General features: G+C 38.8%; 1 protein-coding gene across 1 annotated transcript in view; it reads right to left on the bottom strand.

Annotated features, from left to right (window-relative positions):
* Positions 1-22,040, bottom strand: part of TRPM1 (transient receptor potential cation channel subfamily M member 1) — a 101,657-nt gene that overhangs the window by 46,303 nt on the left and 33,314 nt on the right. Inside the window, exons 9-17 of the mRNA XM_037832863.1 lie at positions 21,367-21,540; positions 19,915-20,049; positions 19,073-19,123; positions 16,198-16,338; positions 15,243-15,272; positions 11,764-12,056; positions 10,531-10,759; positions 488-610; positions 169-300 (exon numbers count right to left, since the gene is read on the bottom strand). Of these exons, the coding sequence (XP_037688791.1) occupies positions 169-300; positions 488-610; positions 10,531-10,759; positions 11,764-12,056; positions 15,243-15,272; positions 16,198-16,338; positions 19,073-19,123; positions 19,915-20,049; positions 21,367-21,540 (1,308 nt within the window). The remainder of the gene's footprint in view (positions 1-168; positions 301-487; positions 611-10,530; positions 10,760-11,763; positions 12,057-15,242; positions 15,273-16,197; positions 16,339-19,072; positions 19,124-19,914; positions 20,050-21,366; positions 21,541-22,040) is intronic.

The following is a 22,040-nucleotide window of genomic DNA, read 5'->3' as shown; positions in this document are numbered from 1 at the left end:
GATGGCCAATTTTCTGGAACGAAGAACTTTACATAAATGTACGAAAGATATCTGGATCCAAATTCAGTTTAAAATAACCCTTTTTAAGCCTTTGAAATCGTTCTTGATTCTAGCATATCAAAGTATTCAAAACATGCTAAATGGAGAATGCTAACAGGGAGAGCTTACTGTGTAAAACCAGAATTTGACGATGGGTGCGTTATAGAATTCACAGATCTTTGCTCCAATGGGAATGCTGCTTTGCTTTTTGTGCTCATTCTCCTCATCCCCCTTTCTTGAACCAGCATCTGCATTTGCATCCTGGAAAACAGCACAGCACATGGCAAACAGGTGGCTAAATAGGAAAGGCAGCAGACCTCAGCTTAATATTTAACAGAATTATAAAAAAATACCCCCCAATTACTGAGATTTCTAAACTCATGGCAAGAGAAATCTCAACAATTTTGAAAAGGAGAGCAAAATGATACTGTTCTCATCATGTTCTCACCACGTTCTCATCTTCCTTTTCTTTGCCATCTTCGTTTTCCTTGGATGTTTGATAGGAGAAGTCATCATAGGTGCGAAATTCCAAAAGCAAGATGGTGGGCGGAAGAATAATCCCCATTATAACCTATAAGATGAGAAATAAATCTTGTTGCAAACTATGGCAATTCTAGGCAAATTTCCCATTGTAGTTCACATTTTTTTACTATAGCTTTCAATGTTAGTCAATAACCGAGGAGATCTGAAACCTGTTTATCCTGCTCTGATCTTCTGTGGTTTATGACAGCACATTGGCAAAATAGCAGGCAGACAAACACCTAAAAACATCCACTAAATTTTTTGGATGGGTAGCAGGTAACTTAAAGGGCATAGATCTTACATTAGATTTCAAGCAGATAAATCTTTAAAATATAAAGGTAAATTATGATTGTCCTCCAGTGAAGTAGATCAAAATGTTTTAGATTTAACTTAGATGTAAATATGAATATGTGAACCAAGTCCGGTTACTGGAGTCAAAGACTACTTTACTATGCCTCACAAATGAAGCACCAGTCTCAGCCTAGACTGCAGAAGAACGCCATGGAGTGTAAATGGAAAATGCCGTTGCCATTTTTATCAATGCTATGGCTTTTTTATACAATACTGAAATTTGTTCCCAATGTTCAGTGCTGATTTTTAAGTTTCCCTTTAATAATCCCTTCTTAAGAAGAACACAAAAAGGCTATTCCTACCAAATATTATTATTTGGTAAGAAATTATCCCTACCAAACATATTATAAAACATCAATAATCAAAACAGTATGGTACAGGCACATGAATCGGCAGAACAACGGAATAGAGTCAGAGGTCCAGAAATAGACTCAAATACACAGGAAATTGTGGGGAACTGAGTCTTCCATGTTGCCTGAGGCATATCTAGGGTGGTGGCTTAGAACGCTGAGCCACAGGCCTGCATAGATGCCATGCAGGCCCGCCCTGTAAAGACGTGTGTCTTGTGACTACCATTGTCTTAAACCTAGATTATATGCACCTGATGTAAATACAACTGATGTAAACATAGGTATCTGGTGGGCTCTCCCCCACCTGAGCACCTTTAGCATATACACCTGATCTTCTGAAATAAATAGCTGGAGCAAGGCTGCATTGTCGTCCACTTAGCACGAGATGCCGTGGGCCCCCTGCTCCCTTAACTCTTAGCTTTGTGTCCGTGTCTTATTCCTGCATCGCCCTGTCAGCAATAGGAAATTAGTATATGATAAAAGTAATGCCTGAAATTGTAAGAATAAAGATGGACTATTTAGCAAATGGTGTTTGGAAACTGGGTGGTCATCTAGAATATAATTAAGTTGGATTCATATCTCATATCTACACCAGAGTAAATCCCAATTAGGTCAAAGATTTCATGGGAAAAAATGAGAGAGAACATGCTACATTTAATCACAGGAGAATTCTTTCACAAAAGGGAAAATTCTTTCATAAATTCTTTCTAGTTATGCCAGAAATATCTAGATACGTTCAAAGAAAAGGTTGATATATTTGGCACTTAGAAATAACAAACATCTACACAGGAAAAAATGCCATAACCAAAGTGAAAAACAACTTATGGGAAAACATATTTGTGTCTCATGTCACAGGCAAGGCATGGATATTTCTAATACAAAAAGAGTTCCTAGAAATCAATAAGAAAAATTCAAACAACCCCAAAGAAAAATGGGCAAAGTCTATGAACTGAGAGACACATGTACTCACATGAAAATCTGCTCATCTTCACTCATAATAAGTTACATGCAAAGTAATGACATGGAAATGCCATTGCTTTAAACCATCAGATTGGTAAATAGTCAGAACATTGATTACACACTCTGTCGGTGACATAGAGGAGAAGCAAACACTCTCCCACACTATTGCCAGAAGTGTAAATTAGTGCAAACTCTACTGAGGACAATTTGGTAAAACCTATTGAAATTGTAAGTGATATACCCTCTGAGCCACCAACTCCACTTGTGGACATTTATCTAACTGATATTTGAGAAGTGTTATATGTCCAAGAGTATTCATTTTATCAGTGACTGTGATACCACAAGATAGGGGAGTGGGGGAGGGTGGGGTGGATTTGGCTAAATAAATGACGGTCCATCTGAATAATGAATACAATCCACTTGGAGAATGATGTGGAAAGATTTCTAAGATTAAGTGTGCCAACTCCTGTGAAAAAGAGAAAATAATGAGAATATTTATTCACCTTAGCTTTATATATAGAAGGATACACAAGAAACAAATATCAGTGGTTACCACTGGGGGAAATCAACACAGATGGGGGAACAGGAGTGATAGGGAGTCCTGTCACTTATGCTTTTTAATATGTTTTCTGATTATTGAACCATGTTCATTTCATATTACCTCTTCAAGAAATGAAATTAAAAAGAACAATCCAAAAAAATCTCTGTTCTAAATGTTTTCTGTGCAAATTTATAAATGATTCAAAGGAAATCTGAGGCTTAAAATATCTTTTGGGGTATATATTATTAAAAAGAAGCATTACATTTAAAAAGAATGAAATGAAGGGATGGTATTCAGGAAAAAACATAATCAAAGCAAACTGGAGTGTATGGTCAACAGTAACATTGTAATATACCTCCATTAAATGTAAGAAAGGCAATATGCCAATGCTAAATGTATATGAGAGGGGGATATAGGGGAGTAATATGGGATTCTTGTTAGTGGTGTTATTTGCTGTCCTTAGTAGTATATTGTATTGTATGACATGTTATTTTTCTTTTTATCATTTTTTCTTATTGCTAAAAAAAAAAAACAACAATTTTTCTTATAGTAATCAGTATGTTCAAGTGCTGATTGCGGTGATAAATGTACAACTTTATGATGATACCATGAACAACTGATTGTACACTGTGGATAAATGTATGGTATGTGAATATAACTCTATAAAACTGTAGGAAAATATATATATAGGAGTAAAAGTGTTGGAGAAAACATGGTGAGAGGGATGATGCCTCACCAATATGGACTAACTACAATGTGTAAACTCAGAATTGAATCTCAGAACATAGCCTAACGTGGACACAATAATTGTAATAGTCCCTAGATTGTAAGCTCTTACAGCAGTTAACTCTATCCCTGAATTGTAAGGCCTATCTCTAAACTTTGAGATGCTGATCCCCTAGCGTATAACCTGATTGGTCTCTGGAACAATGCATATCTCTGAGACACCTGAAACTCAGAGCTAGAGCTTGGCAGATATGAATGTCAGTATTAGCGTGTACAGCCACTGTTAAAAAAAAAAATGCTGAAAAAGAGCCCAGACTTCAATTAGTGATATGAATGAAGCAGGTCCGGTTAAGACCTGGGCAAACTGGGCCAAAGGGTAAAGGTTGAAACTGACTGTGTTTTAAAACTTCAACTTCCATATGAGACCAAGGGAAGAGATGTGTATTTGGTACAGGATCTATATTTTCTAAACAGTACAACTCTACAGTCGGTTTGTTCCAACACCACAATTACATGGAACTTTGAATAGGAAGTGAGATACAGTAGGTTAGTATAGGGTAGAGTGAAATAGTGACACATCCCAAAGTAATTTGGGCAGATAATAAAGAATATATTTACAGCCTCCACCCCCCAGCCCTGAGGAGCTGGGGGAAGGTGCAGAAGTGTTGGACTTCCTCACCTGGACTGGTGTTGATACTGTCACAAACACTGGGACTGGCAGTTTGATGTGCTGAGCCCTTATCATGGGACTTGCCCTTATGAAGATCATCACTGCAAAGGAAAGGCTAAACTTGCATATAATTGTGCCTAAGAGTCTCCCCCTGAGTACCTCTTTGTTGCTCAGATGTGGCCCTCTCTCTCTCTAACTGAGCAACCTCGACAGGTGAACTCACTGCCCTCCCCACTACGTGGGACCCGACTCCCAGGGGTGTAAATCTCCCTGGCAATGCAGGATATGACTCCCCGGGGATGAATCTGGACCCGGCACCATGGGACTGAGAGTATCTTCTTGACCAAAACGGGGATGCAAAATGAGACGAAATATTTCAGTGGCTGAGAGATTTCAAATGGAGTCGAGAGGTCACTCTGGTGGACATTCTTATGCACTATATAGATAACACCTCTTAGGTTTTAATGTATTGGAATAGCTAGAAGTAAATACCTGAAACTACCAAACTCCAACCCAGCAGTCTGGACTCCTGAAGACAATTATATAATAATGTAGATTACAAGGGGTGACAGTGTGATTGTGAAGACCTTGTGGATCACACCCCCTTTATCTAGTGTATGGATGAGTGGAGGAATGGGGATAAAAACTAAAGGACAAATGGGGTGGGATGGGGGGATGATTTGGGTGTTCTTTTTTCACTTTTATTTTTTATTCTTGTTCTGGTTCTTTCTGATGTAAGGAAAATGTTCAGAGATAGATTGTGGTGATGAATGCGTAACTATGTTATCATACTGTGGACAGTGGATTGTATATCATGGATGATTGTATGGTGTGTGAATGTATTTCAATAAAACTGAATTTAATAAAAAAAAGAAAAAAAAGAATGAAATGATAGCAGCTTAATAATTAGATGCTCCTTGTCTCTTCTGCATTTTATTTATCAGTATTTTTGAAATTAAAGTACTACAAACACGTAGTTGAAAATTTGAGTAGGCATAGATTAATGAATTATTATAAAGGTGGGCATCCTTGAAATCAAAGCCAGGTAATAAAGTTGAGTATTTTCAGCCACCCTAGAAGCCCTTCCACCTGCTCTGTCCCCATGCGAACATCCTCCTTCAAAAAGGAAACACCACCCTGACTTTTAAGTAACCAAGCCCTCCATTCTTTTATAGTTTTATCATCCCAGAGTGCATCCCTAGATGCATTGTCCAAAACAGTAGCTGCAAGCTCTATGTGGCTGTTGAGCATTGGAAATGTGGCTAGTCCAAACTGAGATGTGCTGTAAGTGTAAAGTATCTCCCAGATTTGAAAGACTTAGTATGAAAAAATATATATCTAACTAATATTTTTTTCATATTGACAACATGTTGAAATGAAGATATTACATATATTAAGTAAAATATATTATTAAAATTAATTTCAACTGATTCTTTTTACTTTTTATAATGTGGGTATAGAAAAGTTAAAATTACATATGTGCCATTATATTTCTATTGGATAGTGCTGCTCTAGACAACTGCAACCTAGACTTGCCCTTTACACATCTTTTTGATATGGCTTTTAATTCTTTTTTTAATATACAGGCTTGCTTACAGCTTTGTTGAAGATCCTGAGGATTTGGACCTGCAGTTTCCCACAGAATAGATTTTGGTGATTGCAAGCTCAGGTGCAGTTTAACACGCTTCCTGCCAATTGGCAGGAGGATGCCAAGGATTGATGAGACTCAGGCAAGAGTGTAGATGGTGTGTTCCCTCATCGGGTGGCAGACTGAAACTTTTGTTGATGTTACCAGCCATTTATGCTCTATACCAGATTTATTGATTCACTGGCTATTTCAAAATGGTGATATTCTACTTCTATCATTTCTTTTTCATTTATTAGTTAAAATAATTTTACAAAGAGAACCCCCCCCCAACAGGTGGTTATCAAATGGTATAGTTCATACAGAAACTTCAGTATAAATGCTCATTTCTTTCCCTTTATTTACCAATTTTCAAGACAATGAATTGTTTTCCTATCATCCACTCAATGTGACTGATAATTTTTCTTAAAAGATTGCTATGAACTCAAGGATTTAAGCATATTTGAGATTTTAAACATGTTTTAAAACATACTTTATAGTTTTAAAAACATATTTGCCATCAATAATACTGTTGAAACTCAAACTGCCACATGTTTGGCCAGCGAAAGCTCTTCAGGTTGCCTTCTGTGCCCTTTTGATTTGACTCTAGTGGCCTTTGATAGCGTCTTTGCTCATCTGGTGTGTACAGATGTTCCAAGCTCATCTCATACATTTCCAGCTCCAGATCTGGAGTCAGCCGTTTCTCCAAGATGCACTTGCTCCAATTAGTGGGAAATGGTGTTTCAAGACAAGTCTGGGGATGAGGGATGTCATTGCTACAGAGTAGGTCTAATTGTTCCTCAGACTTTTCATTGGTTGGAGTTAGGAATGAGTTCCTATTGATATTTCCAATTAAATTTGGGAGTATATGCTTTCTACTTATCCCCTTGAAGGAAATTGAAGATGATAGAATTAAAATATCCCATAGTTACTCATTTGCTTTATTTTACAGTTTCAGAATAAGTGTTAATACTACTAGCATTATTATTATTTAACAGTTAAATTTTTCATAGATACTCCCCATTCTCCCCCCATTTTAAAGGTTGTATCATATCTACATGATCAGATCATAAAACTGTTACATACTCAACTTTCTCCCCTTTAACCCTCATCTAGTCTTAGCACTGTGAGTAAATATACATTTGTTACTCATCATAAGTGCTTAGGTTGATGCCTCTGTGGTCGTTTTCATTGTTGGAAGCTTGTACTATAATTGAATCTTCAGAAAGGACTCACAGGAGCAAGATTTCCCTGAGTTCTTGCATGTTAGAAGCAGCTTGTGTGTGTGTCCCTTATATGTGACAGTCACTTTTGCTGGATATGAAATCCTTGCCTCATATTTTCTATCTGCAAGGATCTTAAACATGACATTTTTTTCTGACATAAATTATTGCTATTGATGATAATCTAATTTTCTTTCTCTTGTAAATCACTTGTTCCTTTTGGCTAAATGCCCAAAGATTTTTATCTTTTTCTTTAAAATCCAGTAATGTAACTAAATTTTGTCTTGATGTTGGTTGTTCTAAGTCAGTATGCTCACTTTCACAGTGTGTTTTTTAAATATGTAGCTTCATATAAATTTTCTTTGGGAGACATTTTTTGAATTACTGTTTGAGAAATCACTTTAAGCTATTTCTGTTTTTATTTCTGGATACTTCCGTATCTTAAAATATAAGCAGTGTCTTACATTGACATTTCTTTATTACTTAAATATAACCTACTTACATCTTATTATCTTAGATAAGTCTTTGTCTCACTTCATCCCATGCTCCTCTTACTCCCCATTTTTAATAGCACATCAGTGTTTTCAGTTACCTTTGTAGTTTCACATAATAAACTGAAGTCTCTATATTTGTTCCAACAACATTTGATAGTCTCTTGATTCCCCACTTTCTACTATGAGGATATTATAGTTTTCACCTCTTCTTCTTTCCCCCTCCCAATGTTCTGCTGTACCTTTGCTTTTTTATTTTTATGCTTGATGACATTGGTATTCTGTTCAGGAATGTTTAAGTCTTCAATTCTTTGTCTGTAAGATTACTTGAAAGCTGAAAAATGATGGAAAGCATTTACATTTTATTATTGTATAATTTTTTATGCACTGCCACATGGTGTGCTATGATTATAATTCTAATGTAGGATTCCAGTGCCACCTAAAAGAACATAATCCTGGTATCAAAGGTCAAATGATCTTCTTTCCAACACTCTATCAATTACGCAATATCATTCCAATTTTTAATTTTAGTCATAACTTGGTCTTAAGTTTTCATGTGCAGTTTTTTGTTCTTCCTGGGATTTATGATTCTCCTTCTACTTTTTTCTTAAGGCTTGTGGTGGATTGGAGCAGTACGTACCCCAGAAAAGCATGTTCTTAAACTTAATCCATTCCTGTGGGGGTGAAACCATTGTAAGTAGGACTTTTTGATAAGGTTACTTCAATTAAGGTGTGGCCCATCTCCATTAGAATGGGTCTTAATCCTATTACTGGAGTCCTTTATAAGGAGAATGAAATTCAGACAGAGGGAAAGCCATGGGAAGCAAGAAGCTGAAATTCAGTGGAAACTGGAAGAGAATGGAGCAGTCCGAAGAGGCTGTCATGTGCATCACCATGTGACAGGGGAGGCAAGGACCAAGGATTGCCAGCAGCCAGACCCAGAATGCCAGTCTTGGGGAAGAAAGCATCACTTGATCATGGGTTGATTTGGACTTTCTCTTAGCCTCAAAACCTTGAGCTAATAAATTCCCATTGTTTACACCAACCCATTACATGGTATTTGCTTGAGCAGCCAAGGAAACTAAAACAAGGATTATAAGCTGTTTTTGTTTTTCCAAATCATATTCCTGATATTTTTTAGCTTCTTAGCTACATTCTATCTATTTATTGAATAATTTCTATTCTTCTTGAGTACTTTCTTCTTGGATCCCACTGACTTCTTGTATTCATTTAGTCTTATTGCATTTTCATCCTGCTGCACAGCTCTCATATAGGGATTTTAAAACTTGGGGCTTGTTTTTGCATTCCATATCACCTTTTCATCTTGTAATTTTCATCCTTCTGCTGCTGGAATACCTACTGTGCTGGTTTGAAGCTATAGGGACCCCAGAAGAGCCATGATCTTTTAACCCAAACTTTTGGTTACAACCTTTTGATTGAGTGTTTCCATGGAGATGTGACCCTGCCCATTCCAGGTGGGTCTTGATTAGTTCACTGTAGTACTTAAGACAGCTCAAGAGCAACACAGATGCTAATGCTTGGAGACGCTTAGACACAAAGACAGAAAGACATTGGAGATGCTAAGCTAAGAGAAGACCCCCAGATGTTTAGAGACAAACACCCTGGGAGAACAAGCAAAGATGTATAGGAGCTGAGGCAGAGAAGCTTAGAGAGACAGAAGCCCAAGCAAGGATGTATAGAGTCTGAGAGAGAGAAGCTGAGAGACACATTTTGGAGAAAGCCATTTTGAAACACAACCCAGGAGCAAAGAACCAGCAGACACCAGCCATATGCCTTCCCAGCTGACAGAGGTGTTCCAGACACCATTAGCCTTCCTTCACTGAAGGTGTCCTCTTGTTGATGCCTTAATTTGGACACTTTTATGGCCTTAGGACTGTAAATTTGTAACCAAATAAACCCCCTTTATAAAAGCCAATCCATTTCTGGTATTTTGCATAATGGCAGCATTAGCAAACCAGAACACCTGCTGAAGTAATTTTTCTGGATAGGGAATATATAGTTTGAATTTTTGCCTTTCTTAAGTAAATATTCTATATTCATGTTTTTAAATAGTTGGACTGAGTAAAAAATTTCCAGATTCCAAATGTTTTACCTTCAGAACTGTGAAGGCCTTGTTCCACTGTCTTCTAGATTTCAGTATTATTGATGGAAAGCCTGATGTCAATTTGGTGCTTATTCTTTTGTATGTGACCTGTGATGTTTTCTTTAAAAGCTTTAGGATCTTCTTTTTATACTTGCATTCTGAAAACTATTTATTAACATATAGAATTATGCATCATATCAGCTTAGTACATTATATAGAATTGGACAGTTAGGCATAATGTTGATATTTTTAGGAAACTGTGCCAGACACTATACTACAAAGTATGACATGTATTACTTTTATGAGATAAGTATATAATTATTACCATTTCATAGCTGGGTTTCCTGAAGATTAGAATCTCTTCCTAATATAATTTAGTAGTTAACAGTGGTAAACAGCAGAGCTGGAATTTGATCCCACTACAATTTTCTCTCCACTACATCATTTTCAAATCTTTTCAAAGCTTCATAGCGTCTCATAATCTCCATGTAATTAAAATATCACAGTTAAAGCAATATCACCCAATTTTAGAATTGTAAGGGAATCTACAGACATATAGTTCAATTCTTTGTTTTAAAGGGGGAGGGTGTGCTCTGTCCAAAGATGCATGATTAGTTAAGATCGGCTCCATTTTAACATTGACTGTGCTCAAAATTTCATGACCATGGTGCACTGCAAGCTAAGTGTGGTGGTTGATCAGATTCTGGCATTACCAACTAAGATCTTAGGCAAGTTACTTAACCTCAAATCTTTAGGTTCCTCATCTGTAAAATAAGGAATGTCATAGCCATCTTCCACAGGGGGATGTGAAGAGGAATAAATGAAACAATCACAGTAAGTGCTTGGCTCAGCCTTGCAGAGAGGAGGTGACCAACAGGTGCTAAATATCATTGTCATTCCTGCTAGTCAAACAACTGTGCCATGCATACCTTTAGACCAGGGTTTTTCCTCATTCGTAGCCTCCCCATCCACATATCAGTCAATAACATCTGGCTGCAGGTGTGAGCTATAAAGTCTCGATGTTTGGCTGCGACAGCCAGTTTGAGGCAAGTAGAATTGCTCCAGTTTTTCAGCTCATAGGTCAGAAGTTTCATGGCAATCTGTTCATCATGCTTATAGGACTGGTCTAGCAACTCCACAGCAAGTTGCCCAAAGTCTCTGGAGGAAAAGAAATTGAATCATTGGTGAAGCAGAGTGATCACAAGCTCTTCACTAGATAGACATGCCTGCATGTTACAGGGCCGCAGGATGGAGAATCCTTGGCTGGAAGGGGCTGTGACATCCTCTGCAAACAGGAAGCTTGTGGGGTATGTTCTTGGCTACTGGAGGTCCTGCCAGGGGTGGGAGCTCCGTGCTTAGCCAGGTCGGGGCTGACTCTGGTGCAGGACTGTTTTTTCTGCAAATGGAACTTTAGGTTGACTCCAAAACCTGCACCTCAGGCCCTGGAGCACAGAGATGAGAAGACAAAATATCTTCCCTTGAGGAACTGACAGAATGAGGAGGCAGACAGAGAAGACAGCAAAGTTGAGTTCAAAACCGGCAGCTTTGGGGTTGAAAGTCAGAATAGTGGCTACCCTTGGGGGAAGAGGGGTAGACTGTGGAGGTAAAATTTCAAAGGTGAAATATCATGTTAGTTCTCTAAGAAGTTGAGGGACAGCATCGACACATCCCACTGAAGTAGGTGAACACCTTCCTATTTTTAGATAGCATTGAATTCCTAACATTTAAAAATTGGCTAGTAATTTTAGAAACCATCAAGTCCAATATGAATGCAGTGTGATTCAGAAAACAATGTTAGATGCTGGCAGAGTTAACTGTATATGACTCAAGTTCATGTGTCTGTAAAGTTGTCCTCTTTAGTGTGCATTTCCTCATGAAAATTCATTTACCTGTGTTTGCATTAAAATTATTTTAATAATTTGAAAGAGAAGGCAGTGAATGAAAAACAATGACAATCCAGACATTTTGGACCAGAACCACCTCAGAGAAACAGAAAGAAAGATCTCGCCATGGTGGGCCAAGGGATTTCTGAACAAGCATTCAACATAACAAGAAGAGAAACTTGTTCTGAGTGCTTGTCCATTTGCCACCCCACCCCACAAATGGACAAGCACTCAGGACAAGATTCTCTTCTGGTTCTTCAATTCCCTCCAGACACTAACTTCGAATTGCTGTCCAGATCCTGGGAGATGTCATCCACCAGCTCGCTCTCGGAGGACTCGTGGGCCATGGATTTGTAGAGCTTGCAGGCCACCAGGGCCTTGGCCATGCTCTCCTCGCCCCGCTGCCAGAGGAAGATGGCCATCCTCTGGCGTTTCATCAGTACAGCCCACACCATCAGCTCATTGAAGGGGTACCGGAAACGGCTCACAGCAGGGTCATCCACGTCGATGTCAATCTCTTCCTCCTTTTTCTTCTTTTTCTTTTTCTTCCCTTTGGCTGGAGGCTCATCATCCTGAGTGGGGGGAAACATATTTTTCATGGTTCAGCTATAGATGTGCAACAAAGGGCTTCAGAACTACTGCCACAAAGACAAATCTTGCTGTCAGAGGTAATAAAGAGATTCCTTAAGCACACCTCAAGTTCCCACTCAGTGCATTAATTCTTTTGAAAAGATGCATATGTTTATTACAATAAATAAAACTGAATGATCTGAAAAGAGGTACTACTTTAGGAATGACATATCCCTGGATTAACAGTTTTCTTCAGAGACCATTAACTGGGGAGATGCTGCAAAAACAAACAACAACAACTAAATACAGGGAGATGATGGAGGAGGCAGAGCCCAGTTTGTTTCCCCAGGGGAAGTCTTCCAGCATAGCAGAATAGCAACACTCATTTGCCAGACATAGCTGAACTGCAAATTGATAGGAAAATGTATAAAAGGTGATAGACAAATACACTTTAAGTTTCCCTACTGCTATTTTAAGAAAACAAGCATACAATTTTGAATGAGCACTGTTATTTCATTTGTGTGGTACACATGGGAGGCAAACATCTCCCATTTCCTGAAGGGACTGCGAGGCACAGTTCTGAAAATGGAGCAGGATCCTAAAGAAAGACAGTTTATGATTGGGAGACTTGGGAGTGGAAACGTGGGAGACACCTGGAAACATGAGGGACTCAGACTATTCCAGGGTAGGAATTCAGCACTAAACATACAAATAGAAATGGATGTTTGCTGTTTGGCAAAGAGCTTTCCCATCAGTTATCTACTTTTATTTCCAACAGCTCAGAGTTTGTGACAGTCTCCCATTCCCTTAGATGAGAAAGTTGCAGTTCCAAGTCTGAATAATCTGCCCACATGAAAATAGCAGGAATGCGTCGGCACTTGGGCAGAGCACGTTCTCCATTTCCCGTCACATGTTCACTCAATTTTTTATCTCATAATGAGTTGTTATAACATTTTTTATTGAAAGTATAATATCTTGCCTTGGATTTAAATGTTTTTTTTTTTTTTTGTTCTAATTTTCTGGGCATATGTGGTTTTGTTACAGTGAAACTACAGTGAGTCAGTAATTTTAGGGGAGGTTGGTGTATATAGGTTAAAAATTGACATTATAGAAATATAAAAATAAATACAGCATTTTGTCAAGAACATATAATAAAATCAATTAATGGCTTAAGAAGTGTTATAAAACAGAAGTCCTTTGAAGCCTACCTCTCTATAATAGATAATACTGAAATATTTAATGGTATGCAAATTCTTTTAAAATAATTTTAAGATTGCTAGAATGAGACTATAACAAACAAGGGGTTAATTCCCCTAAATGCAAAGGATTGCCAAAAATCAATACGAAAATGAGAAACAACACAATAAAAACACAAAGGATATGAACTGGGAGTATAAGGAGAAATTGAGACATCTTACAATCACAGTAAAAATCTCTAAACACATTTCACTTTGAAATGAACTTTAAGAAATTAGTAAATATAGAAGCAAATTGAATAACATAATTAACAAGTTTGATGTGATAGAGAAAAAGAGTTGTTACCAACAAACAGGATATAAACATTCGTTTCAAACACACACATGCACACCATTAACAAAAATCAATCCTAATTCCTTTGAGATTTCCTATCTCGACAAATTCCTCAAAAAGAAAGCATACAGTCTATATTCATGGAATAAAATTAGAAATTAATGGCAACAAGGTAACTATAAAAACAAAACTCTGTATCTGGAAAATTTATAGTATACTTCTAAATAACTCTTGGATTAAAGAGGAAATTATAAACTATTTAGAAATGAATTTCAATGAAGGTTCTACTTAATCAAAACAATGCTCAGAGAAAACTGTATATATTTAATGCATTTGTTGGAATAGCAGGTATATGTTTAATGCATTTGTAAGAATAGAAAGAAGATCGAAAATGAATGAACTTCACTTTTAAGTTGCATCAATAAAAAGAATACAGTAAAATCTAAAGAAAGTGTATGGAAGGAATAAATAAAAATAAAGGGAGCTATTAATAAAATAGAAATAAAAAAGAGAGCTGCTTGATAAAGCAAACCTGCCAATGAAATATGTAGGCAAGTATGGGTAGGAAAAAAAAATAACATAAACTTAAATATTGGAACAAGAAATGGGATACAACTGTAGACATTGGGAAGACGGAAAAAATTAGACTACCATGTAAAAGTTTGTATTGATGAACTTGAAAGTGTAAATGAAACAAATTATTTTCTAGAAAAGTAATAAATTACCAAAGTTGGCTCTAGAAAATAGAAAACCTGAATGGATTCATATTTATAAAAATTATTACAAAGGTAGTACAGTATATACCCCTAAAAAATTAGGACTGTGTCCAGATTTATTTCTCAGGCAAGTTCTACTGAACCTTCACAGAACAGATAAACCCCACAGACACAAGACTTTGAGATAATAGGAGATCAGGGGAAGCTCCATAACATAACACTTATAGTAACAAAACCCACAATGAAGCAACAGTGCTAAAGGTCAGTCTCAACTGTGAACATTACAATAAAATCTTCTACACTGAATGTATACAGAAGTTGGGATGCTATTTATCTCATGAATTTATTTGAGAAGAATCTTTACAATAGTCTTAATATTTGGTGCTATGGTATTTACTTATTTAAACAATTTTATGTTTAGTGCTTTGATATTTTAAATGTAATAATGTAAATGTTTCCTATTCCTGTAAGATATACATATATTTTAATCATGTATAGGAAGTATTTTTATTTTATCATTGTCTTCCTAGTGAAGTAACTTCTTTGATTACAGAAGTGATACAATATAATAGAGGCTTACTAACATTAAACAATCTTAATTACTTGTTTAGGACTTTTAAAATATTCTATTGAATTTCACTTCCTATTTTTTATGATCTTTGCATATTGAAGTGGCATTATTCTCCAGCTTTTTGTTTAATCTTTGCCTGCTTTGGAAATTGTGGTTATGCTAACACTGTGAATTGAATTGGGTAGCTTTTACTGCCGCCCCTTTTTTTCCATGTATATGATTCTTTTAGGTAATTTGGCTAAATCATCTGAGTAAACTTTGGTGAGCAATGTAGTGGGTTTATGCAATTTTGTCTTAAACAATAAAAAGCTAAAAGAAACACATATATTTGTTGGAGAAAACATAGAATCATGAAAATAAATCCTACTTACTTCCATTCCCAGCAGTTTAAGAGCTTTCGGCTGCAAAATGAAGATGGGAAAACAATCAATTTACTCAGATAACTAATACTAGTCATAGTAACTAGAAAGCTAATGCTAGTAGTAGTGCATTAGTAATATGAAAATAGTAGACATAATAATAGACACAAAACTACTTTCTGTCACTAATAATTAATGACAATATCCAAGGAAGGAAAACACGTTGCTATGGAAACTCTGCTTCCATTAGCAGATGGCTGTTGAGGAGACGATACACACATAAATGGCAGTAAAACCAGAGAAGTTGTGTAACAGACATGCAGATGCAGAGCTACAGTGCTCTAAGTTGGAGGAGAGGGGAGCGGGAAGGTGGGCGCGATCTTCATGAAAAACCTTTGAGTTGGACTTGCCACCCACTGATGGGGGAAAGAGGCGGCAGGCACAGTAGTTAAATCTGATTTTAGCAGAGGCACCAGGGGAGGGAGGTGGGTGTGGTCTCCCACAAAGGGGTGAGGGAGGCTGAAGGAAGAGACTAAGATGCTGTGATAATGGGTCTGGCTGTGATTCTTTAGGCAGGGAGAAGCCCTGGGGGACTATGAGCAGGGAATGCACAGTCATGTCCCTGGCTTTGGAGGATTTGGGGAGCTACCGCGGTGGGACTGACCAGAGAGGGCAGGGAAGGCAGCAAGGGCGCCCAGGAGGAAGGCTCCGGGGGACGAGGAAAGGAGGCGCAGATACAACTGATGAGCTGTGCTGGCCCGGATGACTCGGTGTGCCAGCCAAGACCCCTGCTGAGGTCCCCTGAGCTGAGATCTCACACCTAAGAACCACAGGAGGTGGAAGGGCAGGTGTGCTTGGGATGGGGTAATGAGTTTGGCTTTGAACAGTTCGAGTTATTGGAAAGGACGGCACGGAACCAAATGGGCTTCCAGGAACCACAGAACATTCCATGTTAACTGAGTTCTACCCTCTTTGGTCCGAAGAGATTGTTGTAAAGGGTGCGGAAACTTTTCCGGGTGTAGTTGCAGCGGTAAGCTCCTCCCATGAGGTACTCCAGCACCAGCCCAATGTCTATGAGACTGATGTGGTAATCCGGTGGAAGGTTTCCCTGTAAGAAAAGAAGTCTGGTCTCAGGACCTGAAAGAACGCCTCAGCAGTGTGGAATTCCTCGCACGCCTCAGGCAAAGCGGCCATTCGCTGATCCACCTTGGGCATCAATGTAATGGATGGAGGATTCAACAAGATTCAGTCTGTGCCCATATGACTGAGGGGCACGATGGATCAAGCCGTGTTGAAGACAATGGATTTAACTTTTCCAACAAGCAAGAGTTAGAAACCCATGTGTCTGTGGTGTAGACGACTAGACACGTGCGAACGTAAAGCAAATGGCATTGTGCAGTGGGTGTGAGACTAGATGCTTTGCTTGCTGAGGGCAGAAGGGGGAACTGGCCCAGTGTTGCAAGAAGGAGGTGTTCCTGGGAGGGTGACATACACTTGGGGCTAGTGAAGTGCTCTGTGTGATACTCTGTGGTTTTCTGGGAGATCCCCCCCCCCACCGCCCCCCCCACCAGATCTTCACTAAGAACATAAACACCACGAGCTATTTAGTGCAATTGGGAATTGGTGAAGCTTTGCTTCAAAGCTGAAGAGTGTAGGCTGAGGCCAAGCCAGCGTGTGGGAGAAGAGGGACAGCCCCAAGGCGAGCTCCATGTGCATTTGTAGGTAAGTCATTCATGTCCTGGGGCAGTTGACTTATCTGGGAGGCAGGGTCAGTCTGCTGTTTATAAGGAATTTTTGATAGGTGTATTACTTGGTTAATTTCATCTGGTGGAAATGATGGGGCTAAGTTAGGTGTCCACCACCTTCTGATTTCACATTCCAAATGTCCTCCTTTACAAATAGGATCAGCACATTCATTAAATCATTCACTCAGCATTAAGTGTGCAGTCAGCCCCTATCGTGATCACTGACTCTTTTGGGCATTCCATGTGCAAACATCGAGAGAACCAGCAGGGCTCTTGAGGAGCTCACTGTCTAGGGGAGGGGACAATCATCTGTCAACAGTCCCTGCTATGGATTGATTCATGTCCCCACTAAGACATGGTTAAGTCTTAACCCCTGGCCCTGTGAGTGTGAACCCATTTATCAACAAGCGTTTTGAAGATGTTATCAGTGAAGGTGAGGCAAAACTGAATTGGGGTCAGCCTTAATCAAAGATGACCAGAGTCCTTATAAGTAGAGGAAATTTGGATGCAGAGTCAGGAGAAGACAGATGCAGAGAGAGATGGCCATGTGACAGAGGCAGAGCTCGAGCTGTGGATGCTTCAGAAGAAGCAGAACCCTGACCACACCCTGGTTTTGGACTTCTGGCCTCCAAATCCATGAGGCAAGAAATTTCTGTTGCTTCAGCCAAATCTGTGATGCTTTGTTATAGCAGCCCTGGCAAACTAAGACAGTCCCTGATTCAGCAGCATGGGAGACACACAGGGAGGGAGGCCACAGCTCTACCTGGAAGGGCAAGAAAGAGCCTCTAGGGGAGGTGAACCTACCTGGCTAGAGAGAGGTGGGATAAGAATTGCAGTGGATGAAGAGGGGAAGGGCCTTGGAGACAGGAGCATGGCCTAGAATGGGGACAAGCCATGGAGTCTCCAGGAGCCAGAAGAAGGTTGACTATAAAGTGTGGTGGGATGTGTAAGGGAAGAGGACACAAGGCATAGAAGTTTCTTGGAATGAATTTGAACATCATGTTGCAGCCCAAGGGGCAACTTTGAAGACTTTTAACAGGCAGGCCCATAATTGGAGACAGTGAGAGGGAGTGGAAGTAGAGGTGGGAGGAGAATTATTTAAGTCATTCAGGTGAGAAATGGTTGGACCTCAACCAGAGGAGCTATTGCTTTTGAATGTTTATGATTCCTAATAGACCTTCCCAATGGGTCCTCTGGGGAAATTAGATTCCTTATGTGGGAAACGAGCACTGGGCCGGAGAGTCTCTGAGGTCCCTCTTGGTTCCCAAATCCACGGATCCCATTCTGATCCAATGAGTGTCTGCAGAAGCCAAATTCTTATATTATTAGAATTTGATATTTGTATGTAATTTGACTGGACTATCTGGGACTCTGAAAACTCTGTCACCTCAATTATTTTTCTTGTGCTCATAATATTAACATGCATTACAAACTTTGCACACCAGGAGTGCATTCTAGCGGAATGAATCCCTTTTATGTTAACCCAACCTAATCCTCTAACCTGTTGGCTGCACAACCCAAAAAATCCCATGCCAGAATAGCAAGCGAGTGAGACCCTACAAGAATCAGACTTTAGGACATTTGTAGCAATGGAAAGTGGAAAAACATTTATCACTTGATGAGAGAATACAAAAGGTCAAGTACAACTGCTGTAGTCAACAGGCCACAGAAATGGGGCACTTCCTGCTGGCACCTCTAAAGAGGCACAGTGAATGGTAACAGAGTCTGAAGTAAATGATATAACCTGAGACTGTGTTGGCAGATGGTGATGCTTCAGGTCATCAGTAATGTGGGAACCTCACCTGGCCATTGCACCTGGTGTTGATAATGGTGCCGAACCCACCATTGAGCTGATCAAGCATTTATTCAACACATACTAATCATATTTGGAGATGAACATTGAACTTTGAACTTTAAAAAAGATTATCCTGTTCTTTTTTAGTTTTAGGTAAACTTCTTTTATGGGAGATGCGAATTCATTATCTCCTACACCTCAAACAATGAGAAGTCAACATATTTTGGAAACTTAAAATTGCTTTTTAGAAATGTTTTATGAGCAGAAGCCAACAGGTAAGGAGTATTGAACAGTAGACTGACCTTTTTTACATCCCTCACCAGCAAATGAAGTGTGTTTGGTGGTCCCAATCTCTGAAAGAGAAGCATTAAGCCTTATTATGGATGTTTTTCTCTTCAACTCCTGGAAGACAATCCTACCCTATTGCATAGAATTAACAAACCATCATGGTTGGAACATAACCCACCCTCAGTGTGATTCTTTTAAGACACAGAACTGGTCGTGGTTAAGAAGCATCCAACACATTTAAAAAATATGTTAAATACTTTGTATTGAATTATTTTGAGGATTATCTCATGGTGTACAATATTGTGTTAAAAGTTCACAACCAAGTTTTAGCTACTTAAAATTTCTGCAACTTAAAATTTTAAAATGGGAAGGACATGCTAAATTCTCAAAATTTATTTTCTAATTTTAAACCAGTGGGAATTTACTCAAACACTTCTGTTTCAAACAGGGGAGCTAGCTCTTTATTGTGAAAACCTAGTTCTATGTTTCTCACTGAAGCCTCATAAGAAAGTGGAGTCCCAAGAGACAAATGATGACTCACTGCTGGTAACTTTTCTCTCTGCTAATGACTTAGAGAGCTAGATTCTCTCTTTTTATAAGCTCATATTCATACACACACCTGAAGGTAGTGTCTGACTAGGCATGGCATTAGTTGAAGAGAAGGTGAATACACAGTCTGTCGCCAGCAGCAAAGAAGGAATCATTGGAGGCCATTAAATAATGGAACTTCTGGCTGGCAATGTGTCCCAATCATTCTCTGCTCATATGAGCACATTTATTATTCCTAACATATACAAATGATAAATATGTTTATGTGGTTGTCTCCTCTTGCTCTCCTTCATTCTAGAACACTCACCGTGTTATAAAGCTCTTCCAGCCTTGGGATTGTAAGAAAGTGTTGCATGTTCACCCCATTTTCAATCAGAAGCTTTACAAAGTCAACTCGATCTAAGACCAAAGCATCCAGCATAGCTTGCTCCAAAGCATTCACCTGCATGAGCCAAGGGAAAGGGAGGCTGTGAGTGGACCCCTGTCTACACGGTGCCGGAGGACAATTAGAAACATCACGGAAAAGACATTTTGTCCCCCCAACAGCTAGGGCATTCTGAACGTGGCTCTCTGCTGTTTTTCTTGAGCGAATTCTCCTAATCTCTCTTTGCTAAATTCCTCCTCTTAGAAGAGAACATAGGTAAATATCTTCAGAACCTTGTATTCGGCAATGGATCATTAGACTTTATACTGAAAACATGAATGACAAAAAAAAAGTAGATAAATCGGACTTCGAAATTAAAAAATTTTTTGCATCAAAGAACATTACCAAGAAAGTGAAAGGCAACTAACAGAATGGGAGAAAATATTTGGAAACCATATATCTGATAAGAATTTAAAATCCAGAGTATATAAAGAACTCCTACAACTCAACAACAAAAGGACAAATAAACCAATTTAAAAATGGGTAAAAGGCTTGAATAGACATTTCTCCAAAGAAGATAAATAGATGATCAATAAGCACATGAATGTGTACAATGTCACTAGTCATTAGGAAAATGCAAATCAAAACCATGATGAGATACCACTTCATACTCAGTGTGATGGTTACTTTTTTTTTAAAAGGGGAAATAACAAATGATGTCTGGCAACAATGTGGAGAAATTGGAACCCTCATACATTGTTAATGGGAAGGTAAAATGTTGCAGTTTGGCAGTTCCTCAGAAAGTTAAATATGTGATTACCATATAAGTCAGCAGTCACACTTTTAGGTGTGTACCCAAAAGAATTGAAAACAGGGGCTTGAATAGATATTGTACACAAATGTTCATTGCACATTATTCACAATGGCCAAAAAGTAGAAGCAACTGAAGTGTCCATCAACAGATGAATGAACAAACAAAATGTGGCATCTACATACAGTGGAGTATCATTCAGTTTTGAAGAGTAATGAAGTTCTGATCCATGCTACAACATGTATGAACCTTGAAGACATCATGTTGAGTGGATTAAGTCAGACATGAAAGGATGAATATTGCATGATCTCACTTGTATGAAATATCTATAATATACAAATTCATCCGGGCAGAAAAGTAGGTTATAGGTTACCAGGGGCAGGAGAGGGAAGGGTAGTAGCACAACATGTGAATTTAATTAATATCTCTGAATTGTATGCATGAAAGTGGATGACAGAAAATTTATAGTTGTATATTGTTAGCAAAATAAAAATTTAAAAAAGAACGTGTCCTGGAGAAAGAGAGTGACTCCAATTGGGGGATCTTTGCAATCCTGAGGAACCGAGAAGAGACTTTTCCCATACCCAATTCAGTAGCTCAATCTTCCTGGGATCCGTTTCTTCCTCCACCTCCTCTTTTACTTTCCCTTTCTTCTTGCCTTTCCCTTTTCCTCTGGCCCCCTTGGTGGTGGCTGTGGGAGGCTTCTTCTCTTTCTCCATGACCTTGCTATCCACTGGGGGGGCCAGGCTTCCCAGGGGCTGTGGTCCACAGTAAACAAAGTTTGGGGAAAGTATTAAATCTGTCCCTTATCCAAAGACAAGTATACTGATTTCCATCCTTTCACCTCTGTGCACACACACATGTATGCACACACACTCAGCAAGTTCCAGCCATCTCACGGAGCAGGCCACATAAGCACAAACCATTGTTCCTCTGTTACTTACATGCACAACTCTGTAAGTGACTTAATGGAGCAGCTTTAAGTGCTTAAAAATGGCTGGCATTTGGATTGGTGTGCATTTTTGCACAGTGGAAAGGGTGCTGAAAGGTAAGCTCAAAGGCATTCAAAGGCAGATTTGTCTATAGATGTTGTCTTAGTTTGCCAGTGCTCCTATGATAAATACCACAGACTGGTTGGCTTAAACACCAGGAATTTATTGGCTCACAGTATTTGAGGCTAGATGTCTAACTTCAAGGTTAGACTTCAGAGGATCATACTTCCTCTGAAGTCTAGCGTTTGGGAGGTGGTTTGCTGGCA

Source organism: Choloepus didactylus, chromosome 4, assembly GCF_015220235.1.
Source record: "Choloepus didactylus isolate mChoDid1 chromosome 4, mChoDid1.pri, whole genome shotgun sequence".
NCBI classification, from domain to species: domain Eukaryota; kingdom Metazoa; phylum Chordata; class Mammalia; order Pilosa; family Megalonychidae; genus Choloepus; species Choloepus didactylus.
Note: the sequence above shows the minus strand (reverse complement) of the source record. Positions and strands in the feature narration are given on the sequence as shown.